This window comes from Gossypium arboreum, chromosome 4 (assembly GCF_025698485.1).
Source record: "Gossypium arboreum isolate Shixiya-1 chromosome 4, ASM2569848v2, whole genome shotgun sequence".
Taxonomy (NCBI): Eukaryota; Viridiplantae; Streptophyta; class Magnoliopsida; order Malvales; family Malvaceae; genus Gossypium; species Gossypium arboreum.
The window spans coordinates 444,331-465,590 of record NC_069073.1 but is presented as its reverse complement, the minus strand read 5'-3'; the positions used below and the strand labels follow the sequence as shown (position 1 = coordinate 465,590).

The 21,260-nt window shown below is 33.6% G+C and overlaps 1 protein-coding gene across 1 annotated transcript; it reads right to left on the bottom strand.

The window, feature by feature from the left end:
• Window positions 1-12: 12 nt before the first annotated feature.
• LOC108460262 (exocyst complex component SEC8) lies at window positions 13-21,040 on the bottom strand. The gene is made up of 27 exons (XM_017759699.2): window positions 20,747-21,040; window positions 20,063-20,190; window positions 19,163-19,375; window positions 16,101-16,274; window positions 15,833-15,937; window positions 14,774-14,883; window positions 14,386-14,565; window positions 13,543-13,675; window positions 13,335-13,441; window positions 12,647-12,954; window positions 12,389-12,546; window positions 12,165-12,277; window positions 11,171-11,241; window positions 8,192-8,322; window positions 8,056-8,105; window positions 7,638-7,738; window positions 6,906-7,018; window positions 4,659-4,766; window positions 3,554-3,751; window positions 3,252-3,337; window positions 2,447-2,633; window positions 2,277-2,354; window positions 1,576-1,677; window positions 1,393-1,467; window positions 630-725; window positions 492-541; window positions 13-409 (listed from the first exon to the last, which is right to left on the bottom strand). Exons 2-27 carry the CDS (start codon window positions 20,102-20,104, stop codon window positions 322-324), a joined length of 3,177 nt encoding a protein of 1,058 aa, XP_017615188.1. The 5' UTR covers window positions 20,105-20,190; window positions 20,747-21,040; the 3' UTR covers window positions 13-321.
• Between the last annotated feature and the right edge of the window lie 220 nt (window positions 21,041-21,260).

Sequence of the window (21,260 nt, the reverse complement as noted above, 5' to 3'; positions counted from 1 at the left end):
AGGCCATATGGGTTAAAAAAATAGATGTTTCTTATCGAACTTGGACTTCCTACAGCAGTTGGAAGTTGGGATGTAGAATGTCCACAACCAGCAATAAAAGATAATTGGAGAAACATGCAGCTCACAAAATTGATACCACACCAATAACAAATTATAACTACGAATGCTATAAAACAAACCTCGTCTCCCTGGCATTCGACAAAACAATACCCGTAGTTGGAGCATGACCCACACTCTGCTGTACCGATAGGGACACCAGAAATTAACTATGCAAGCAAAGATCATATGATTTGGAAGATCTAAATCAAGCCACTTCGACTGCTAACGTGATAAAATATCTGATATTCGATCTTGTGCATCAGGAGGTATCTCCCTTCCAGGGACTTGGACTTTTAGAAGATTAGCATACCTGTCAAAACGAAGCATAATTTGTCACTTAACTAATGCCAAATATTTTGCGTCAACTAGAAGAAATTAGTTACGCTACTTACTCTGCAGCTGTAAACAAGTGCTCGTGCTCGGTAATGAAGGCAAGCAAGGCCTGCAATCAAGGAAAGTATGAATCAATTGGAATGGCAAAAAAGTTTATTCACCAACAACAAAATGGACTATGAGTTCCAATAGCTTGCCTCGAATGGCATATTTAACAGTTCATAATAGGTTCGGACATGATCAAGTCTCTGCTGTACAGCTTCGCTGTCAATTGAAGGGATAGCTGCGAGGGCCTGTAATGACAGCAGAGATGGTAAAATCAGGATCATTTCATACATGCAAAACCTAAATCAGAAGCATACATCTGAACCAGTTGAATTTCGGAAAAGCTTTGGAACTTATTTTCATTCAAACTCTCGGAAAAAAATTAAGACCATAAAGCAAAACCAAGCAAGGCTGCATGGAAGGATAGGGTTATGCGACTGATGCTAGAATAATGTATACCCTTTTTCATAAGAACCAATTATCCTTTTGTATGAGAAAAGTAAAGGTAAAAAAGATGAAAGCGAGGAGAAAGAGTAAAATGATTTTTGCACATACGGAACTGTTACTTTCTCAGACAAGTTTTACTGCTTGGAGGGTCACATTCGCATGGCCAAAAATGTGTATGACTTGGGTGTCAGACATGGTTCAAGAAAAATGAAGAGTCGGAGCAACATAAGACAAGATGAGAGTTTGCTTGTAAGGCAAAATTCAAGACTGTAATCTTCATATAAAGAAAACTTGAGAATGGACTCAACAGACGAGAAAATCACAACAGAATTGCATAGTAGAGCGGATGAGCTAGAGAAAAAATGGGAATACTGTCATATTATTTCAAGCACCTTCAAAGATAAAATAAATGCCATCCCACTACCCCACCCCATCCCATCCCATCTGAAAATAAAAAGACATACTGACCTGTCCTAGAGCAATTGAATTCCGACATATCTGCTGAACTCCAAACAAATTGATCGATTTCATGTCAGCCAAAGCCTAATCAGAAGTAATTTCACATTGTTAGAGGAATAGAGATAATACACTAAATAAAAACTAATGTGAACAATGATCAAATTAGAATCAAAGTTAGTAATGAACTCCAACCTTAAGTGATGCATTTGCGGCAATGCTACATATTCCACCAAAAATATAATTACGCTTCACTCCAGCAACAAAAGGAGCTATTTCCTCATCCCTGCGTGCTATCTATACACAGAGAAAATGGAAAGTCAAATTTAAATGATGCTTCTCATTAAGAGTCATCAAAGGTAAAATCAAGCAGCTGACCCAAGCTGCTTTTTATTTTTAGAAGAAGTTACAGGGAAACAATGCCCACTACTTACCAAATAACCATAAAATTAAAAAAGACTATGTAAAAATAAACAAATAAATAAGATACCAAACAAACAGCTGAACATGAAATGGTATAAGAATCCTTCATATTAAGCCAACATTCAAATTGAATGTCCCCCATGAGGTTTTACCCACTGAGTACATAACAACTTGATAGATTATAGGAGTCCATATTTCCAGACGTGGGTGTCAGTGTTGGATGTTGATATCCATCCTTCATGAGTATGTTTAATTTATTTCTAATTTTTTCAATGTATTTGAAGATTCCTTGGAAAGTCATATTCCCCATACCCTATTCAACTATATGTTTGAACATAAGTATTGGATGTGGGTACTTCAGAAAAGGAAAAGATAAGAGCAACAGAGTAAAGGAGCATGGACTGATGGACAATTATCATTGGAAGTTTAAAACTGAAACAAGCTACAAGATAATAAGTAATGGAGAAAACAACCTGCGCAGTAAGTGAAATAACAAAGTCATCAGGCTCTTCCGCATCCTGGTTGTCCAGGTATTCCCTAGATGTCATTTCCTGTTGGAGCCATAATGCTTGGTTACCTACAGGTGCCTTCACCGCAATAGTAATTCTCCAGGTATATCTAAAATTAAGCTATTTGGACAAACCTGCAAGTGGAAAATTGTCTCCAGCTGCATCTCCACGCGTAAAACTTTCAAGCAATCGATAGCTAGTTTTCTGTACTCATCTGCAAATGATGCCAGATCCCTAGCTGGTGAACTGCTTGTTTGTTTATTGCTAGGCTTGCCACTCTCCACATTGTTTGGTGCTGCTAGTGGGGTCGACTGTACAAGTCTACATATTCAATACATATTTTTTAAAAATGTATGAGATAGCAGAAAATATATTGGATAGGAAGTTACTCAAAATCATATTTGTCTATCATGACATCATTCTTGAAGAAGGATCTATTATTGAAATGATGTACATTGGATAGGAAGATATTATTCTTTGTATATATACGGCAGGAAAAAGAAAGGGGGAAAAGATTGTGAAATTAATGCTCCATAACGTTTTATTTTCCTTTGATGCAAAGATCTATTCAGTTGCACATACAGCTTTAGGTTTAGAAAAATCGATTTCCTATCATGACTCCTATATACAAAATATTCGGTTACAAATATTAATCTCATTACCTCACCAATTATTTGGATCTAGAAATACGTGGTTGAATCACATAGAAGAACAAAAAAAGCTACTTTCTAAACTTATAGGGGTATCATAAAGCTTTGGTACATGTAGGTAAACATCAAGATCCATGTGCTAGAATCCAGGGAATAGATCTCAAGCTGCGCATGTCAATTTTATTAATAACTCCCTACATCCTCATAAACTACTTTTAACACCCACTGTTGCTTCACGAACATTGCATATTAATTCCAATACCAACTCAAGCCAGATGAAAGAACTTGCCTTTCGATGGAGTCTGCAACATACTCCAATGAATCACTCAGGGATGCCAGCAAAACAAGTTTATGGTCATCACGGATTAGATTATCCTGCAGAAAATTTGTTAAGAGAGAATGACTACCTTTCCTTTATACTTAAACAACATCAAATTTCAATTTATACAAAAGGTGGCACCTAAGCTTCATCAGCAAGTCAAGCTCAGATGCATAATAAGTTACCTTTTTCTGGGATTAAACAGTATATAGCTATTTACTCGAAGGAAATTTTGAAACAGTAGGGCATAAGTCATCACCCAACATATGTACCTGCCTAATAGGACGCAAATTTAAGAGGAGTTCATTTAGTTCTGATTCAATCTCCATACTTTCCATATCAGAAACAATATTTCCCATATTTGGCTGACCAAGCGCATTCGGTAAGCATGCACTAGCTGGATCACGTCGCATCAATTTATCAATATCATGCCTTCCAACGACCATATAACTCTGCTTCTCAAGAACTGCCTGAAAAATTAACAAATGTTTATGAATGAAAAATGTCTATTACTGTATACAAGTACAAGATAAATGTATAAAGGCCAACTCTCTACTAGATTCACATTAATATAATGACAAATAGGGCAATAGTTTCAACAATCTCAATCAAATAATTTCAACAAGCATGAACATCACTGCTTCTTGGTTTACACAACATCATAACATTTTAAACATTAGAGGTGGAAGCAGTTTTGATAACACCAAACATGCTTTAGCCTATTTTGGATTCTTTTAGGACATTTCTTGGTACTTATCTTTTGGAAGCTTTTTAACAGTCGTAAAATGCCATTAACATTTTTCTATCGGTCAAATTCTTTGCTTTTGTCTATGCATTGTTGGTCTATTTCCATCTGTACCTTATAGATTAGAAGAGCTGCTATGAATAACCTGTCATATTCACACCTTAGTTTACATGGCCTACAGCAGACAGAAAAATCATACATCTTATCCCTTGTTTGACCATTTATCTATGCTAATAAATGCAATTCCACTTACGCACTGAAAAATATATCTTCAAAAGTTGGATCCATCTTAAACACAAAGAGAGAGGGAGAGAAGAAAAAAAGGCAAAAATCCTCCCCCCTTCTACCCATGCCTCCCACCTAAGGCTAATGTCTTGCACAACTATAAACAACCTATCTATTAACAATATCTAGAACAATAATTAATCAGGTGAAGACATCTATACATTCTTATGTAAAATTTTCTTTCTTAATAATTTCACAGGTTATTGATCTGACCAAACACTTCGAAAATAGAGAGAACAACTGATTAGAATTAGTTGGCAAAAAGAGATCAACAACAAATGAAGAGCATGTTAAAAAGCATATAAAAGCAACCTTAAGGAAGAACATGTATACGGAAGAATCCATACCTCCATGTATGAAGTTCGACATCTTTCAAAGGTTCGTTCAAGGAAAGTTTGCACAAACTTCACAAGTTCAGCTGCAAATTTAGGCATTGCTTGAGCCCAACCAAGCACCTAGTTAAAATAAAGTTCATTGTTATGACAGAAAGAACAGCTGTAGATGGTCCAGAAACATGTAGGGAGAACATTAAAGATGAACAAAGGAAAATGATAAATGAAAAAAACCTAATATGCAAAATAATGAACATAATATTGGCACAAGTGTTTTATTGCTAGTAACTCAAACAACAATTACCCAACCACGTACAGCTAGAGCATTGTTTCCCTCACCTCCAAAATGAATGGCCAACCATTCCTAAAACAATATCTATAAACCGAAACAATTTTTTATTACATGGCTCAACTATCACTCACATCCACTCCAAACAGTTTCAAACAAGCTAATAAACGCCCTGAATGGCAAAAAAGTAGAGAAAGATGAATTTGATGCATAAATGAAAAACCAAATGTGGGAATTGGTACCACATGATCCTACTAAAAATATTGTTTCTTGAAAGTGGTTGACAGGATCATGAGGAAAGCTCATGGTTTTATAGACTGTTACAAAGCTAGACTAGTGGCTAAGGGGTTTACTCAACAACCTAGTGTTGATTTTCAATTTACATTCAATCTGGTAGTCAAACCCACTACTGTTGGTTAGGTGCTCTCGATGGTCATATAGTTCAATTGGTCTTTGTGACAACTAGATGTTAACAATGCCTTTCTCCCAGGCCATTTGGATGAACAGGTCTATATGGTCCAACCTCCGGGGTTTAAAAACAAGGCATACCCCTCCCACATTTTCCATTTAAAAAAGCAATCTATGGACTCAAGCAAGCTCCTTGTGCTTGGTACCTTGAACTCAAGACTCATCTACCATATCTAGGATTTATAATATCTGAATATGATGCTTCACTCTTCATACGTCTTGGGTCCTAGACAACTATGTATTTGTTAGTCTAAGTGGATGATATTATAATAATTGGCAGCCACACCTCAATTATTAACCAGGTTACTTCCCTTCATGATCGTTTTTCTAAAAGATCTTGACCCTCTAAACTACTTTCTAGGTGTTGAAGTGCCACGAGATGTAGATAGCATTATCCTGTCACAATCTAATCATATAAGTGACATATTGTGTGAAGAAAGTATGAACGACTGCATTGGTGCTAAAACTCCATTGGGTGCCACTAAAATATTGCAAACCAACTATAGTTCTTCACTAACCCATGCAACCCAAAATAGAAAGGTTCTTGGGAAGCTACAATATTCCTTCACTCATCTAGACATCTGTTTTTCTCTCAACAAATTGTCTCAATTCATGTAATCCCTCTCTGAGATTCACTAGAAAGCACTAAAGCGGTTACTAAGGTCTCTTCGAAGCACTATTCAGTTTGGTTTATGATTAAACAGAAGTAAGGATTTCGGTCTCTATACATATTCTGATGTGGATTGGGCTGGAGAAAGTCAATGATTAGCCTCTACTTCTGCTTATCTTTATAAGCTGGCCCTAAATAAAACAAAGAACAATAGCTTGATCCTCGACAGAAGTTGAATATCGTGCTGTTGCTAGTGACCTTACTGAAGCAGCTTGGGTAAAGAATCTTTTCCTTGAATTGCATATACTGCTTTGCAAAACTCCCACCATCTATTGTGATAATGTTGGCATCACATATTTTGTGATAATCCTGCCTTCCATAATTGAATGAAACATACTGTGGTGGATTTTCCATACATGCGAAAGCAAGTTGAAGTTGTTCACATCCATGTCATAGATCAACTAGCAGATAATCTCACCAAAGCTCTTCCAAAACCAGCTTTGACCATCATTTGTTCAAGCTAGGCATTGTTGTTTGTTGCCTATCTTTAGGGGGGGTGTATTGGCACAAGTGTTTTCTTGTTGATAACCTTGTATTTATGCTTATCTTGTTTTTTTGGTTTGTTTCGATTCTTTTAGGATACTTTACAAGTTCAAACAATTCTTCTTCATTTGTTGGGTTGTTTAGATTCTCTTATGACATTTTATAAGTTTGAACAATTCTTCTTTTAAGGAAGTTGGCTACATTTCACTTGTAATTGAAGGCTGCTCCAGCTTCAATGAAAGGCATCTCAGTAATTCACAATTTCCTGTGTTTCTTTACATAATATAATGAGATTGAAAAGGAGGGAAGGAAAAAAGTTTCTTCAGGAAATAAGAAAATAAGATAAACTTGCCTCTTTTGCTAAGAAATCAATAGCGTGAAGCCCCTGCAAGACAGGTCGACCTTTCTCAATGGATGAATTATATGAAACATAGGGATTTGCCCGTGGCCGAAATGCAGCTGGACCTGCAAGAAAACATTTTCAGGTTAAGAGCATGAAAGGAATCCAACCAAAAAGTTCTAAAGGAGAAACAAAGATGGAACAAAAACTGGAGCATCATATATTGATATAACTGATGTATAACCATTTTTTAACCTTGCATTTCCCTATACAACCCACCTCCAGTCTCTTGCAACATAGATTTCAGTTCTCACAGAAATTTCTTCCATTATTCTCAGCTTTCTGAAATGAAATTACTACACTACATCACTTAGAAAATGGACATGTATATTTTCTTTCACTCAATCCATGTAAATAGGTAATGAATGCTCCATTAATCTCATTGCCGCCTTATTTATGGCTAATATCTCATGCAGGTTTATTTCTATTTTTAAATTATATTGTGCCAACCATCTTTCAGTGTACACTCACTAATATTCAACAAACAAGATCAAACCCTTCCTTCTTTCTTGTAATAGGCATCTTAAGGTGCTAAATATTGAAAATACCAATAGTATGACTAATATAAAAATGAGATGGGAAGTTTTGATAAACAGTTTATCATCTAACAAAAACTATTAACATGAGGATGGATTGAAAAATGACTATTAATAATTGTGGGAGCCATATGGTTATAGAACTTGCTTGATATAGCTTGTTGTACACTTTTCCGGTAATCAACAAACATAGTTGGCAAAAGATGGTCTTTCACAAAGTTCTCCACAAAGGCTAGCAACCCATCATTCCTGCAATTATAGAAATTTTAGGACACAAAAGAACATTAAAGTCAAAGTTACAGTCCACTTGCAAATGAGTTAGCATATTTTACAAATCACAGAGCTTTGATAATACAGAGAGAAATTTAAGGGTTTTAAATATTTTCCCCTTCCACATGTCACTGCAAACCTGAAAACTTTGGTAAGAGATTGACAACAGTAGAGCACAGCAGGATATGAAAAATACTTGTGCTCTTTGCCTACCAGCTATCCTTAACTACTTTTCATATCATTCACAAAAGGTGTCACTTCATTGTGCCACACACAAGCCTGGAAAAGAGACTTACCCAAGCTGGGAATATTTTTTTGGCAGCATAGAAGCAATCTTGTCTGTAAACTGCACCACATTTGCAGACCCATCAATGAACGTGTAACAAAAGACAAGTTTGAAAACATAGGTATTTGATTCTGATGGTCCCAAACCTGATGAACGGGCCGGTATAAAGATGCTGCTAGATAAATGCCTTGCTCAGGCAAGACAGTTGCAGAGCCATAACCTTCTTGTGAAACATTGGGACCCTTCTTATTCCATCCTTGGCGAATGAGATCAACGCCTATATGGTAGACATGCGTACAACAAAATATGTTGATAAGGAGATGATTAACAAAATGAACATGTCAAAGAAGTTACACATATAAAATTTGCAACTCAACAAGGAAATGGAAAACAAAAGTTTCCAGTCACCACACTTAAAGAAAGAAATAATGAATGGCTACTGCAAAGAAAAAGCAATATATAGAGAGAGAGAGAGAAAGAGAGAGACTATATTAAATCAGCATAACAAAAATTCTCCTACTCAAACTGCTTGCTGAATCAAGCATATTGGATTAAAAAAATGGCTAATACACTAAAAAGCCATTAAACTACTACACTTAGATAGCGATTGCTGCTTTCCCATGTTATGATTCCAATGTAATGTGATTGTGATTGCCGAGAATGTTGCTTTACAATGCTTCGTATACATTAGAAGGTATTGATTAAAATCACAGGAAAGTTACACAATCACATTTGGTTCACTAAGTACTTGCTTAGGAATGTAACGATAACTTACAAATTGAACCTTATTGAATAAAAGGTAATATTCATGTATTTAATTTTATAATAAATTTTATTCTTAACAAATATTGGATTAAATATTTAACAATAAAATTTAATTGATAGTTTTAAATTATTTTTAGTTTATATTTTTAATTGAATGTAAAATTGTTTCCAATTTGTCTTGCATATATTTTCTAAATATAATAATGCATATATAAAACTTGTCTTGGAATAAATTAAGAAAGTTACTTGAGATCACGTTTTGTTTTAGCTAAAGGCTAAAACATAGGAATACAAAAAAAAAAAAAAGAAAAAAAAAAGAAGCTAATTCCATGTATTGCTATGTGCAAAACTACAAATAATTAAATCATATGAATATAAAACTACAGGCGGTCTAACCCACAATTCCTACATAACTTAAATGGAACAATTTTGACCATATTCTACAAAAAAGATAAGTATTTCATATAAATACAAGTGCTAAATCAAATTTGTAGCTGAGAAGAGTTGGTTACCCTCTTTTGGTTCTTTACTGTTCTTTCTTTTAGTGCTAAATCTCAAAAAGAATAAAGATGTTCCAAAGAAGCCTGAATTTTGTAATGAATTAAACCTAAACTATGACCTAATTCTCACAAAAGAATTGTTGTTTTGGTTCAAGTAGATATCAAAAAGTGATTTTTTTTTTTAAATCAACAAGAGAATATAATAAACTTATAATGTTATAAATAAAATGGTTATGATCAAATCAGTCTTAGAGTTAAACCTAGACCTTAATTTTTTTTTCCTATTGCTGATAAATATTCATAAATACTGTAATAAAGTTGAATTTTCAATTAATATACCAAAAAGAAAAGAGAGAAAATAATAGAAAATAAATATAATTTGTAAATGGTAAACTATATAGATGATTAAATATGCATATAAAAAATAAAATTAGGAAAAAATTTCTTGCGAAGAATCCGTTGGAGTAATAGAGAAAATCAAGTAGAAGGAAGGAGACAATAGCTTCTTCTTTTTTTTTCGTTTATTAATATTCTAATACTATAAACCAATATAGCGTTAATTTTGTCTTAATATTTTTTTTTAACTTTCCAATCTACATGAGAAAGCAACTTTCCCACCTTTTATCATGATTGCTATGTTCATGGGAAAGTAACTCCCAAAATGAATGTTAGATTCCAAGAAAAGTAAATAAAATTTAACATACCAAATGTTGGAATCACTTTCCAACCGATTAAATTCCTAGGAAAGTGACCACTTTCCATCATACTAAACGCTACCTTTGTTTAAAGAAACTCTTATACTATTTTCGTAGTTAAATAAGCCTCTAACCTATGAGTTTTACTTATAAAAGCCCTTGATTTTAATGTTAAAGTAAAAATATTTTGAATTTCAAGCTCTTATCTTAATTTATTATTGATGCAATGGAAATTATATACACTTAAACAAAAAATTTAGAAGTGTAATCAGAATTTTCAAAAGAGTGATTAAGTGCATTATGTATATAAGTACTTTCAAGAAAAATAATTCAACTATTCTTTTATTTTACTTTCAAAAATATTCTTTTATTTTACTTTCAAAAGTATTATTTTATTAATATTCTCACCAAATTCACATCAGCATATGAAATTAGTTTTACATTTTCAAAATATTTTTACTTTAATATTAAAATCAAGGGCTTTCATGGATACAAAAAAATTGTTAGGGGCTTAGCTACAAAAATAGTATAAGGGTTCCTTTACAAAGTGGTAGTTTAAGGGCTTTTTTAGGATATTAGCCAAAAAATTTGACTTCATTTGAAAGATTCAAACCTGTGAATTTCACATTTAAAAGCCAAGTGAAAAATCTCATTCTACTCTCCCCCTGGTAGCTAGACATAAAATACTTCAACTGAAGAAGTATCACCGCCATACATACTGTCAGTTAGATATAAGCAAGAACTTTAATTCTAAAATGTTTACAGTGAAGAAAAACAAGCTTCTACCGCATACATTTAGAAATGAAATCTCATTCATTTATGTTTCATTTATCATTTGCCTTTTCCTCCAAAGAAATGCCCAAGATGGGGTGAACCCTCATTCTTATAATACTAGACATTTTCTAAAGTCATTACTCTTCAGGATTTACACTCAAAAGGTTAAGTTCACAAGATAGACTTTAATTAATTGGGCAGACATAAATCCCTCCTTGGCTGATTCATACTAATAATAAAAAATAGGGGAACTTCGCCAAATAATAACAGAAATTCCTTCACCAAGGAGAGCTCATTAATATAATATCAAATCACATTAATAATATATGGATTATCACAAAAGAACCAAAAACAATTCAATGAGTTTTGCAATAACTTGACTTTATCATACCCTGGTTCGGAACTGAAACGGTAGCATCTGTGAAACGGAAAGCAAAAGTGAGTGTGTCTTCTGACCCATCCCTGTAACCAACACTATCAACTTTCACACTTGTCGAACAAAATTAAGGGAATTTAGTAGGCAAATTATCACAGTTATAATGGTAAAACCAAAGAAAAAGTGCTAGCAATGGTACATAATGTTAAGCACCCAAGCAAGAACCAATATACTAGGCAAGAAACCTAATTTGAATATTGAGCCACAGAAAACTAAAGACTTAACTAATGATCAGTGAGACCAGTTAAATTATCACAGTTATAATGGTAAAACCAAAGTAAAAGTGCTAGCTACGGTACAAAATGTTAAGCATCCAAGCAAGAACAAATAGACTATAGGCAAGAAGCCTCATTCGAACATCAAGCCACAGAAAACTAATGACTTAACTAATGAACGAAAAGACCAGTTACTCCCCGTAATCTTTAAAGTTCAAACCAATACCAACAACAGATCTAACATGTCAAAGAAAAAATAAGGGGGAAAAACAATGAAAAACACAACAAACTTGGGCTCTATTTCTATATTAAGCATCCAACCTAAAACCAACTGGCTATGGTGAGGCCCAACTAAATGCAAGCACAATAAACTCAAACATTGACTGATGTGGAATAAAACCGCTTAAGGAAATAACCTCAAAATGTAGCCTGTACAAAAAAGAAAATCAATTTGATATTTATTTTTGCCGTAATTAAGGAGAAATAGTATTGCATATTATCTATAATTGCAATTCTATGGAAAAAATTATTACAACAATTGAAGCCCATATAGTGGAATATGGGCTCTAAAATGGTAGGTCAGTATTGATAAAAGAAAACTGCCCAAGCTACATGAAGATTCAACCAGGTAACCCAAATATGAAAATATGGTAGCAAAGTAAAGGAACATTGGAAACTATTACTGGATACTTATTTTCCTGGGAGTAGTATCATAAGAGATTCCAGTTACTTGCCTCTTTTCATTTGTAGGAACCTTGCTTGCAAGCCTGGCAGTTTGTGAGGCATCTGCTGATGCAGCCTCAGGGGTTGCTCGAAGAATCTCGCAAATGAGTTGTTGGCATTCACTCTGTAGCATATAATGCAAGAAATATTGAAAAATGAACATATAAAAGTTCAGGTTATTATGCAAAGATCAGTGCCCAAAAGAAAAAATAAAGCACAAGAGAAGATAGAAGACCTGTAAAACTGTCAAGGAAAAGCCAATACTATAGCCTCCAGTAACTTGAGATGCTTCAGAATCCAGGTTTAAATTTGTTGACATTGACTTTTGTGCATTTGGGTCACTTTGTAGGGAAGATTTTGACTGAATAAGCTCTCCAACAACAACATGATTCTCTGATCAATTACAGCTGAGAAATTTAGTTTCAATTTTTAATATAAGAGTAAACAAAATAGAAAAGAATAAGAGTAATAAACAAAAAAGTCCATATCCCACCAAATATCCGAACAACAGACTCCAAAATTGAATCAAGAAGTTCTTTTGCAGCAGCTTGTGCTTTTCCTGTAGGAGCCATCACAAGGGAGACAGGGCTCACTGCCAACACAGTCCCAGCCAATGACATCCCATTCTGACGCTTCTGTTTAGGCAACTGATAGCTTCCTAACTGTCCATTTATAAAGTGCAGAGTGGAGTTACCAATTCGAGTGGCCTTATCATTTCCAGACCTTGAAGAATTAGCGAATTCTGCATGCGCTTTAATCTTGGAAGTGATAATCTCATGAATTGTGGGTCGCAATCGTTGGCTGTTACATAGATAAACCATCATGAAGACAAGTAATATCAAGAGCAGAATGAAAATAATAGAACTTAAGAAAAAAGAAATAAATTATTATTTGAACTTATCATGTCATTAATTTGTTATGTATGAACAGTTATCAAAGGAAAAAATGGCTCAAGACTACTTTCCATCATGCTCAGTACGTAATTTAAATCCAGACTTATTAAGTTCATATATCATATTAGACAACCCTCTAAAAAAATTCATCAGTAGATGAGTAAATAAAGGAAAATTATTGTATACTAGAATAGTTATAGAAAACCATTTTCAGATTCTATCTAAAAGCACCGATGAAAGAATATAAGTTCTATCAAAACATGCTACTACCTAAGCAAAGCAACCAACCTTATTACAGCCCCAGCTGCAGCTACTTTGTTAAGCAAGCAGAGGCACTCCACCATGGTCTGCAAATACTTCACATGAAGTGGAGCATCACTCTTTTTAATTGTTTCCTAGAACACCAAGAAGAAAACAGCATTTGAATGCTAATGGTGAGAAAAATTAATGAAGTCAACTTCATGAGATGTGGTAATGTTAAGTGAAGTACTCATACAACAAATTCATCGGGAGTCGAACTTGAAAGCCACAATGGGATTTGATGGGATACGACTTTGGCATCTTTTGCATCACCAACATTATCATGTGGCTCCAAATAGCCATCCTCATCATGGCCATCATATGATGAACTGAGAAAAGAAAAAGGTGATACAAATTCAGAAAACTGAACAAACTGAGAAATATAATATTTCTAAAAAGCATGTAAAAAAAAGAAGCCTAAACAGAATTTTTCTTGAAGGAGAAAAAAAGCCTAATGACTTTCTGCATATCTACAACACCAAGCAGTATAGACATCTGATAATTAGTTTATAATAAAAACTTAAAACCCGTGAGCAGGCATTGATAATGGGAGAAAATTTATGCAACAAAATCCGTAAAAGAAAGCATTTTAGAATAGATAACAGGTTCAGAGATGAATACTTAGTAGACGAAATCACTAATCACATTTCATGTTGCCATAAATTTTAATACTGTATGATTCAAAAGAAAGTTTGGCATCCAAATCATTCTTCCACAAAACTCAACTAAAACAGAAGTGAAGGTTTGCTCTCCTATATTCTGAAAGAAATCTGTTTTCAGCTAGACATGGTCATACTGTAGCCGAGGAAAGAACTATTCCGAGTCATTAACACTTAATAATAATGCTAAGAATACTATCATAACTGTTAAAGCATGAATTATATGATGTTTGAAACTCATAACATCCTTCAAGAGGAATGTACAACAGAGAAAAGCATATATAATCATATATTTGTTTCATTTTTAAAATGAAAGACTGGGAGAAGTCAAGAGTACATAAAGAAAAATATTTTAAAAGGAAGGAAAAATCTAGACTTACCCCCCATCAATGGAACCTGGCCTGTATGACCCATCTACAGTTCCCTGACTGCCAAACATACCATCACCTCTCACTGACCTGGTTCTTCGAGAGCCAGGATGCGAAGTATTTGCAGTGCATGCAACAGCTGTGGTTGTAGGGACTTCATCATCCTTTTCATGCAAGCTTGACGTAATTGAGCTGCAAAATTTAGTTGGCGTAATGACCAAAAGTTCTGTAAGAGGGAAAACGTTCTGAAATGCCCTTTACTGGCATAGAGAAAATGCAAAAAGTGTATAGAACCAGATAAGACATTTATTTCTTTCCAATTGAATGTGAACAAATGAAACGATGAAATGCAAAAAGAATATGCCATGGAAAGTTAAAAGTCCTTCATAGATAAAAATACCTGTATTCACCCTTATTGTAAAGATGTGCATGCAAATCCTCCAAAACTTTATAGAACAGAACACTTCGCAACTTTGACAGATCAGATCGAACATCTTGAAGAGCACCAACCTAGATTATACTGGGTTAGAATATTTAAGTTCAGGCATCTAAAGTTATATATATAGTTTCAATTTCACAAAAGTGAAGTGGACATAGAAAAAGATGAACTTTTTATAAGAGTAAGATTTCTTTTGTCACTAGGTTGATTGATTGCTATTGTGAGCCTATGTTTTATGAACATATGAAATAAGACGTCACTCCCAACTTTATTTGAATTTATAAAATTACAACAAACATAACATAGACTAAGCTTCTTGCTTTTAAATGACATGGCTTCCATTTTTCTTTCTGTACTTATTTATATACCTATGGATTACTTTCCATAAGAATAGTTTAGAAATTGTAATTGTTCCATTTGGTTTTGTTGTAATTGTGTGTAGTCTATCAATGTTATTCCACCACAAATAAAGAGACAAAAGAAAATGATTTACAATGATAAGAGCGAGCAAAGAGAGAACATTGTGTTAGCATCTCTTTGGAACAGCATGTGCAGCCCAAATGACAATTAAAGGACTTGTTAGTTGAAGGTTAAAACTGTTCATATTTAATTTAGAGATCAATGTCTAGGCTTTCAAAACTGTAGGGTTCAACCTGAAACTGGGTCAAAATAAGGATTTTTTTGTGCATTTGTTCCAGATATTTAACAAAACACCTAGCCATAATCGTGAAAATATGCCCAATTAATTTGGGAGATCTAACAACTTTAAAACAGACAGCTTATCTGTTTATGTCAAATCAACAAGCTGCTCTAAAAGATAAAAGAGTAAGAGAAGTTGAAACATTTTAATCCAGTGCAAATTTAATCATGGAACTGTTAGGAACAGGAGCTAAACCAAATTTTACCTAAATAAAGCAAAGAATATAAAGGTATACACCACTTGCAACATTGTATAAACAGCACTAGCTAAACCAAGGTTTCACTTTCTTCTACGTAAAGCAAAGAATACACTATAAATACCGTTTGGAGGCCCTCTCGCTCAAGCATCAATACAGACTGAACAAGCGATTGAGCTGCAGCATAAAGTTGATTATCAGAAATGAGCTTCTCAATACGAGCAGGAACCTGATCCATGTAACAAACAAACAAGGTGGTGCTTCAGATTTACTTGATTTACTGCAGCAACATAGGTACATGAAAGGAACTGAAGTGCCAACTTCTAGAGGAGATGAAGCATTTCAATACTAACAAAATAGCATTTGAATGGATGAAATAATAATCAACAAACCTTAGCTATGCCCTCAATCTGATCTAACAAGGAAATTATGTGACGCAATGTAACTGATCGATACCACAACTGGTGCAATTGTTTATTCCGTACACCTAGACATTTTTTAGCCTCAGACAAGTCAACCTTTAAGACACCAATGCTTTCAGAAGATTCACTGAATAACCGCAAGATCTGAAAAGGAATGAATAGTTAGTGATAAAACATGTAACAGCTAACTTTCCACTTCTGATTTCAACAAAAGAAGGAAAACAGAATGATAAATTGACATTGACATCAGAAATGGCACCTATACCAGAGATAATTAGTTTTGATTGTAAATTTATTTATGTATCTTGTATGCCCAGTTTGTTCAAATATTATAGTATGGATCTTTCAATTCCCTCAAATCTTACCCATTATTTTATCTTAAGTGGGATTTATTACCATGAGTGTTTGATGGACGTCAGATTGATAGAGGGCTCTCTAACACAGGACTGATTATCAATGGCATAACTAGGGATTTAAATACTTGATCAATGGACATAGTTCATTCTATACTAGATGCCCAAAAAATGAGTGTCTTGATTTAAAATTCTGAAGAAGAATGAACAGTTAGGAACCAAAATTGTAAAAACACACTTTCCTCTTCTCATTTCTAAAAAGAGAAGGAAAAGAGAGAAAATGGCACTGACATGAGAAATGGCACCTAATGGAAGTGTCATATCAAACTAGTTTTGCAAATTTATTTACTCATTTTGTACGACCTATTTGTTCAAATATATAATAGTATGGATCATTCATGTCCCTCAAACTCTTATCCATCCACTATTTTTCACCCATAGGATCAGACCGATAAAGGGCTCTATAACATAGGATTGATGATCAAAGGCATAATTAGAGATTTAATAGTTAATTCATGTGCATATTTTATACTTCTATATTAGAAGTCCAAAATGAGCGTCTTGATTTAAAATCAATATTTTATTATTTTATTTTTGCACATTATCTTAATTTCATAGCCAAAATGAAAAAAAATATTAAGAAAAAAAAAACCTTCCTCTTCCCATATATTTAGCCATCTTTAGGCTTCCTAAATTTTATGGGGGCATCATTTATTGTACTTACATTGGTCATAGAAAGCATTCATTTTCAAAATTTTACCAAGCAAATTCGTGCGCATAAAGAGAGAAGCAGCAAGTGAGGCTAACTTTGTAAAGTTTACAAAGCATTCCAGGACATCTCGAACTAGACAAAATATTGTGGGAGCAAAACGAAAGGATATGTTTTGAGGAGAAAACTATTTGAGAATATACAAAAGTAAAACATACAAAAATAATTACTGCATCCCTGAAAGTTTTGGAGATTCAAATGGGACAATAATCATGTGCCAGAAGAGCGACACATAAAAGGTTAAGAATCCATAAAAACAAACCAAATATCATATCTGGAAGAAAAAAGTACATAAAATTATCATCCAAGAGGGCAATGATGAATTGCAACTTTTCTCTTCCTAGTATCAGATCAGCAGAACCATAGGACACAAGTGCAAAAACTATAAAAGAGAAAACACAGAAAGAAATACTTCTCTTAGTTTAGTAGCATTTGGAAAAATATCCATGGTTTGAGGGAGTGTTAAACTTTATTACCCCTTACTTTCAATTGAATTTTTAAGTTATGCTATTTTGTTAGTACTATTTAAAATGGTTTTATAAATCAATAGAGTTTGTTAGACCATAAAAAACCAATAAAAGAAGTGCAGAATCTAGATAGTGATTGCTAGAGTTAATAGTTAATATAGAATTTTTTAGCACTAAAATAACTAGTAAATAGCATTGTTTTCATTAAAAGAATTAACATAAGAGAATATGGTTCACTTGCAATGAACAAAATGCTAATATCAATAAAAGAAAAAATTCCATCAAAACTTAAAAAACAAGACAAGAAAAATTAAAACAAAATTCTCTGAAACATATGTTTGATCCTACCCATTTCTAACTCAGCAAGAATCCCTCTTGAAGCATAAACTATGACACAATGAGACATCTATTTGCAGAGTAACACCTTTGAACCCACAATTATGTTAACATCATAACTACTTATACTTATCAATCTAGGTAAAAATCAGACCAAAGGTCGAACAGGTTAAACCTCCTATTCTCCGTTCAACCTGTTGGGCCAGTCTGTTCAATATAATTAGATACTGTTAAGCATCCAACATAAAACCAATGGGCAATAGGTGGAGTGGCCCAACTTTAATATAAGATCATGAGAAACCTAACACTTAACATATGAGGGAAAACACCACTTAACACTCCCCCTAAACAATCATCATCCCAACCTAACCCATTACAAGGATAATCTTCATAGCAAATGAATAAACATAACAATAATTACCAAAATTCTGTTAATTTACAAAATAAGCAACAGCTGTAGGGTTCCTCAGTCTTCTGAGAGTTTTGCTAATAATTTTAGTGTCACCATATCTAATAGTAAGCTAATAATATAGGACTGCAGAACTTTTAGTTTCTAATTTTTAGGGATATTCCTCAGTCTTCTGAGGTTTGCTAATATTTTCAGTGTCACCACATCTAACAGCGAGTTATTCATATATGACAGGGGAATTTTTTATTTTTACTTTTTAAGGATATAGTCCCTTTCTCAACAAAGTATAATAGTTATCCTGAGAAGAAACCATGATTTATCAAAGGAATATGAACTACTGGTAGTGGCAGTTATAGTATATAATTATGGTTAAAGACATTTTTTTCCCATTCATCCGTAATTTTCCAATAAGATTTAGAATAAAAATCAAATGATTTTATGATTCGAAACTACATAGAACAATGTTCCATACTCCCTGTCCAAGTGAGGACCCAACATTACCTGAAAAAGTGTCACTGAGAAAAATATGAACATAAATTCATGTGCTCAGTAGCAAATCACCACAATGGTTTTGAAGTAAATTAATTTTCCATTTAACACCCCCCCCCCCCCGGGGGAAATATCATTAGCAGAAAACCAAGCAATGAGAAACTTGAGAAGCAACAAAAGTTTAGCTTGGGAAGAAACTAATAAAGAACCTGAGAATAATTTTGAATTGCTTTGTTGAATCCCCCGTGATAAGCATGCACAACTTCATCTACAACATCCTCGACAACATCGCTTTGTTCCTTTAAAAACTGGAGCTCGCCTTCACGATCTTTTGATGTCAGGATACGGACAACATGAGGTAGTGAATCAAAACGTGCACTTGCCCAACTCTCATCTATTCTAGAAAGTTCATCCCTTAAGTGCTGCAATTAATCATAAGAAATCAGAAGAAGAACCATGAAAAAAACACTAAAACACATAGGATAATCTAAGAAATGCATCATTATGTTCTTCACTAATTTTATCAAATTCTTCACCAAAAGCAGGTGCCTGATAACAGCAAATGAAGCTGCCTACCAATCAAAAAAATAATACCATCCAAGTAAACATCCTGATCTAAACCATAGCAACAATCAGAATACTATTCGAACTCCACCAGCCTCAAGATGATTGCCAAATTTTGCAATAATAATGACACCATTTTGCTGTTACTTTTATTGCTTAGTTTTTGTTTCTGAACGAAAAAAAGAAAGTTGTTTGAATATGAGAAGAGTGTTGCTTTCAAGAATAATTATATATTATATTACTACTGCATTTTTTCCTCAAGAACAAAGCACATGACATTTACATGTATATAAGAAATCTATACTAGAATTATGTGATTTTGAGGTCATTTATTCATGGCTAACCTGTCACAATTCTGCTTGTTGGCAATCTTTTTACAAGCAATAGCAAAAACAAAGTAGTAAAGTAACAACCTATGTTGCTCATACTCTTAAAACTTTCTGATTTCAATTTGTTGAAGTATTAGTGTCCAACACATATTCAGACACTGGTATAGGAATTAAGCTTAAACTCTTAGAACCAGAAGAAGAGTGAATTAAGCTTACTTCTTTATCTGGAGGAATGGGAAATCCATCAAAAATCCCCATCACAAAAAGCCTTTCACTTCTCCCACGCTAAAACCCTCCGAGGAACAGCGTGAACTCAACTAATGGCAACAATGCGTCTAATCCACCTGAAAAGAAAATTCCGAACAAAAATAAATAAAAAGTAAACATTTTATTGCCTCTAAAAAAAAGGAGACATTTTATCATTGCCAGCTACGTTCTTAGAGCTCAGTGCAAGAAAGAGAACAATTGGGATGAATTTTTTATACTACTAATAACAATAAGGAATTACTAAAAAGAAAAGTATAAACTTCAGAATTTCCTTTCCAATCAATTTTCCATTATTATACCGGTGACCAAACAACAGACAAAAAAATAGTTGAATGAAAACCGAAAATCAAGAGAAATGAGTTCAGATCCAGTACGCAGAACACCAGAACAGACGAAATATCAAGCAATGCGAAGTTTGATTAAAATCACTGAATAAATAGAAGAAATCGAAAGAAAGTTGAAATTTCGAAAATCATGCGATTCAAAGAACTAAAACAGATCAAATCATTTTATCAAAAGTAAATAAAATCTATAAATCAAGAACGAATAAGAAAAAGAAGAGAATTGGAACTGTGAATCAATGAAAGAAAAACAAAAGGTAAAGTGAGCTTCAGTCATCTCCCTTCGGGTTACCTGCCACAAAGCGCCAAACGTTTTCAAAGGGCGTGCCGCAGTTGACACGCCGAGCTCGAGTCAAATTCAGATCCCTTCAATGGCAGAAGAAGAAGAGAAAGAAGAAAGAAAGAAAGAAATGTCAAAATCTTACAATAGAAGAAAGACGAACAAGAACGATTTTTCGATTGGAGCTATCGAGTTTATTACTGTTCTTTTTTCTTTTTATATTTTAAAATGGATAAAAAATATATAAAAAATCCAAAAGGGTCGGGTCGAGTATTTGATTAAAAAATGAGTGATATAAAATAAATAGAGATAATAAAGAATAAGAAAAATATGGCGACTAATAGAAAATATATTTTATTTATCCCATATTACCATGCTCTTCAAATTAGGAAAAATCATAAAAATGGTTAAAAGGAAAAGAGTACACCTTGTTTTAGACTGCCCCAATAGTAATATTACATCTCATCTTTGAATTTGAATTGACACATTTTAATTTTGTGTAGAAGTTTTTCAAATATTGAAGTTA

Bases quoted from the DNA above. Each gene is read 5' to 3' on its own strand.
- LOC108460262 (XM_017759699.2), bottom strand. From the start codon at position 20,104: ATGGGGATTTTTGATGGATTTCCCATTCCTCCAGATAAAGAA. The intron at 7,019-7,637 runs GCAAGTTCTATA...GTTTTCTTGCAG, and splicing joins TGTACAACAAGCTATATCAA to GTCCAGCTGCATTTCGGCCA. The intron at 3,338-3,553 runs GTACATATGTTG...AATTTTCTGCAG, and splicing joins ATTTGCGTCCTATTAGGCAG to GATAATCTAATCCGTGATGA.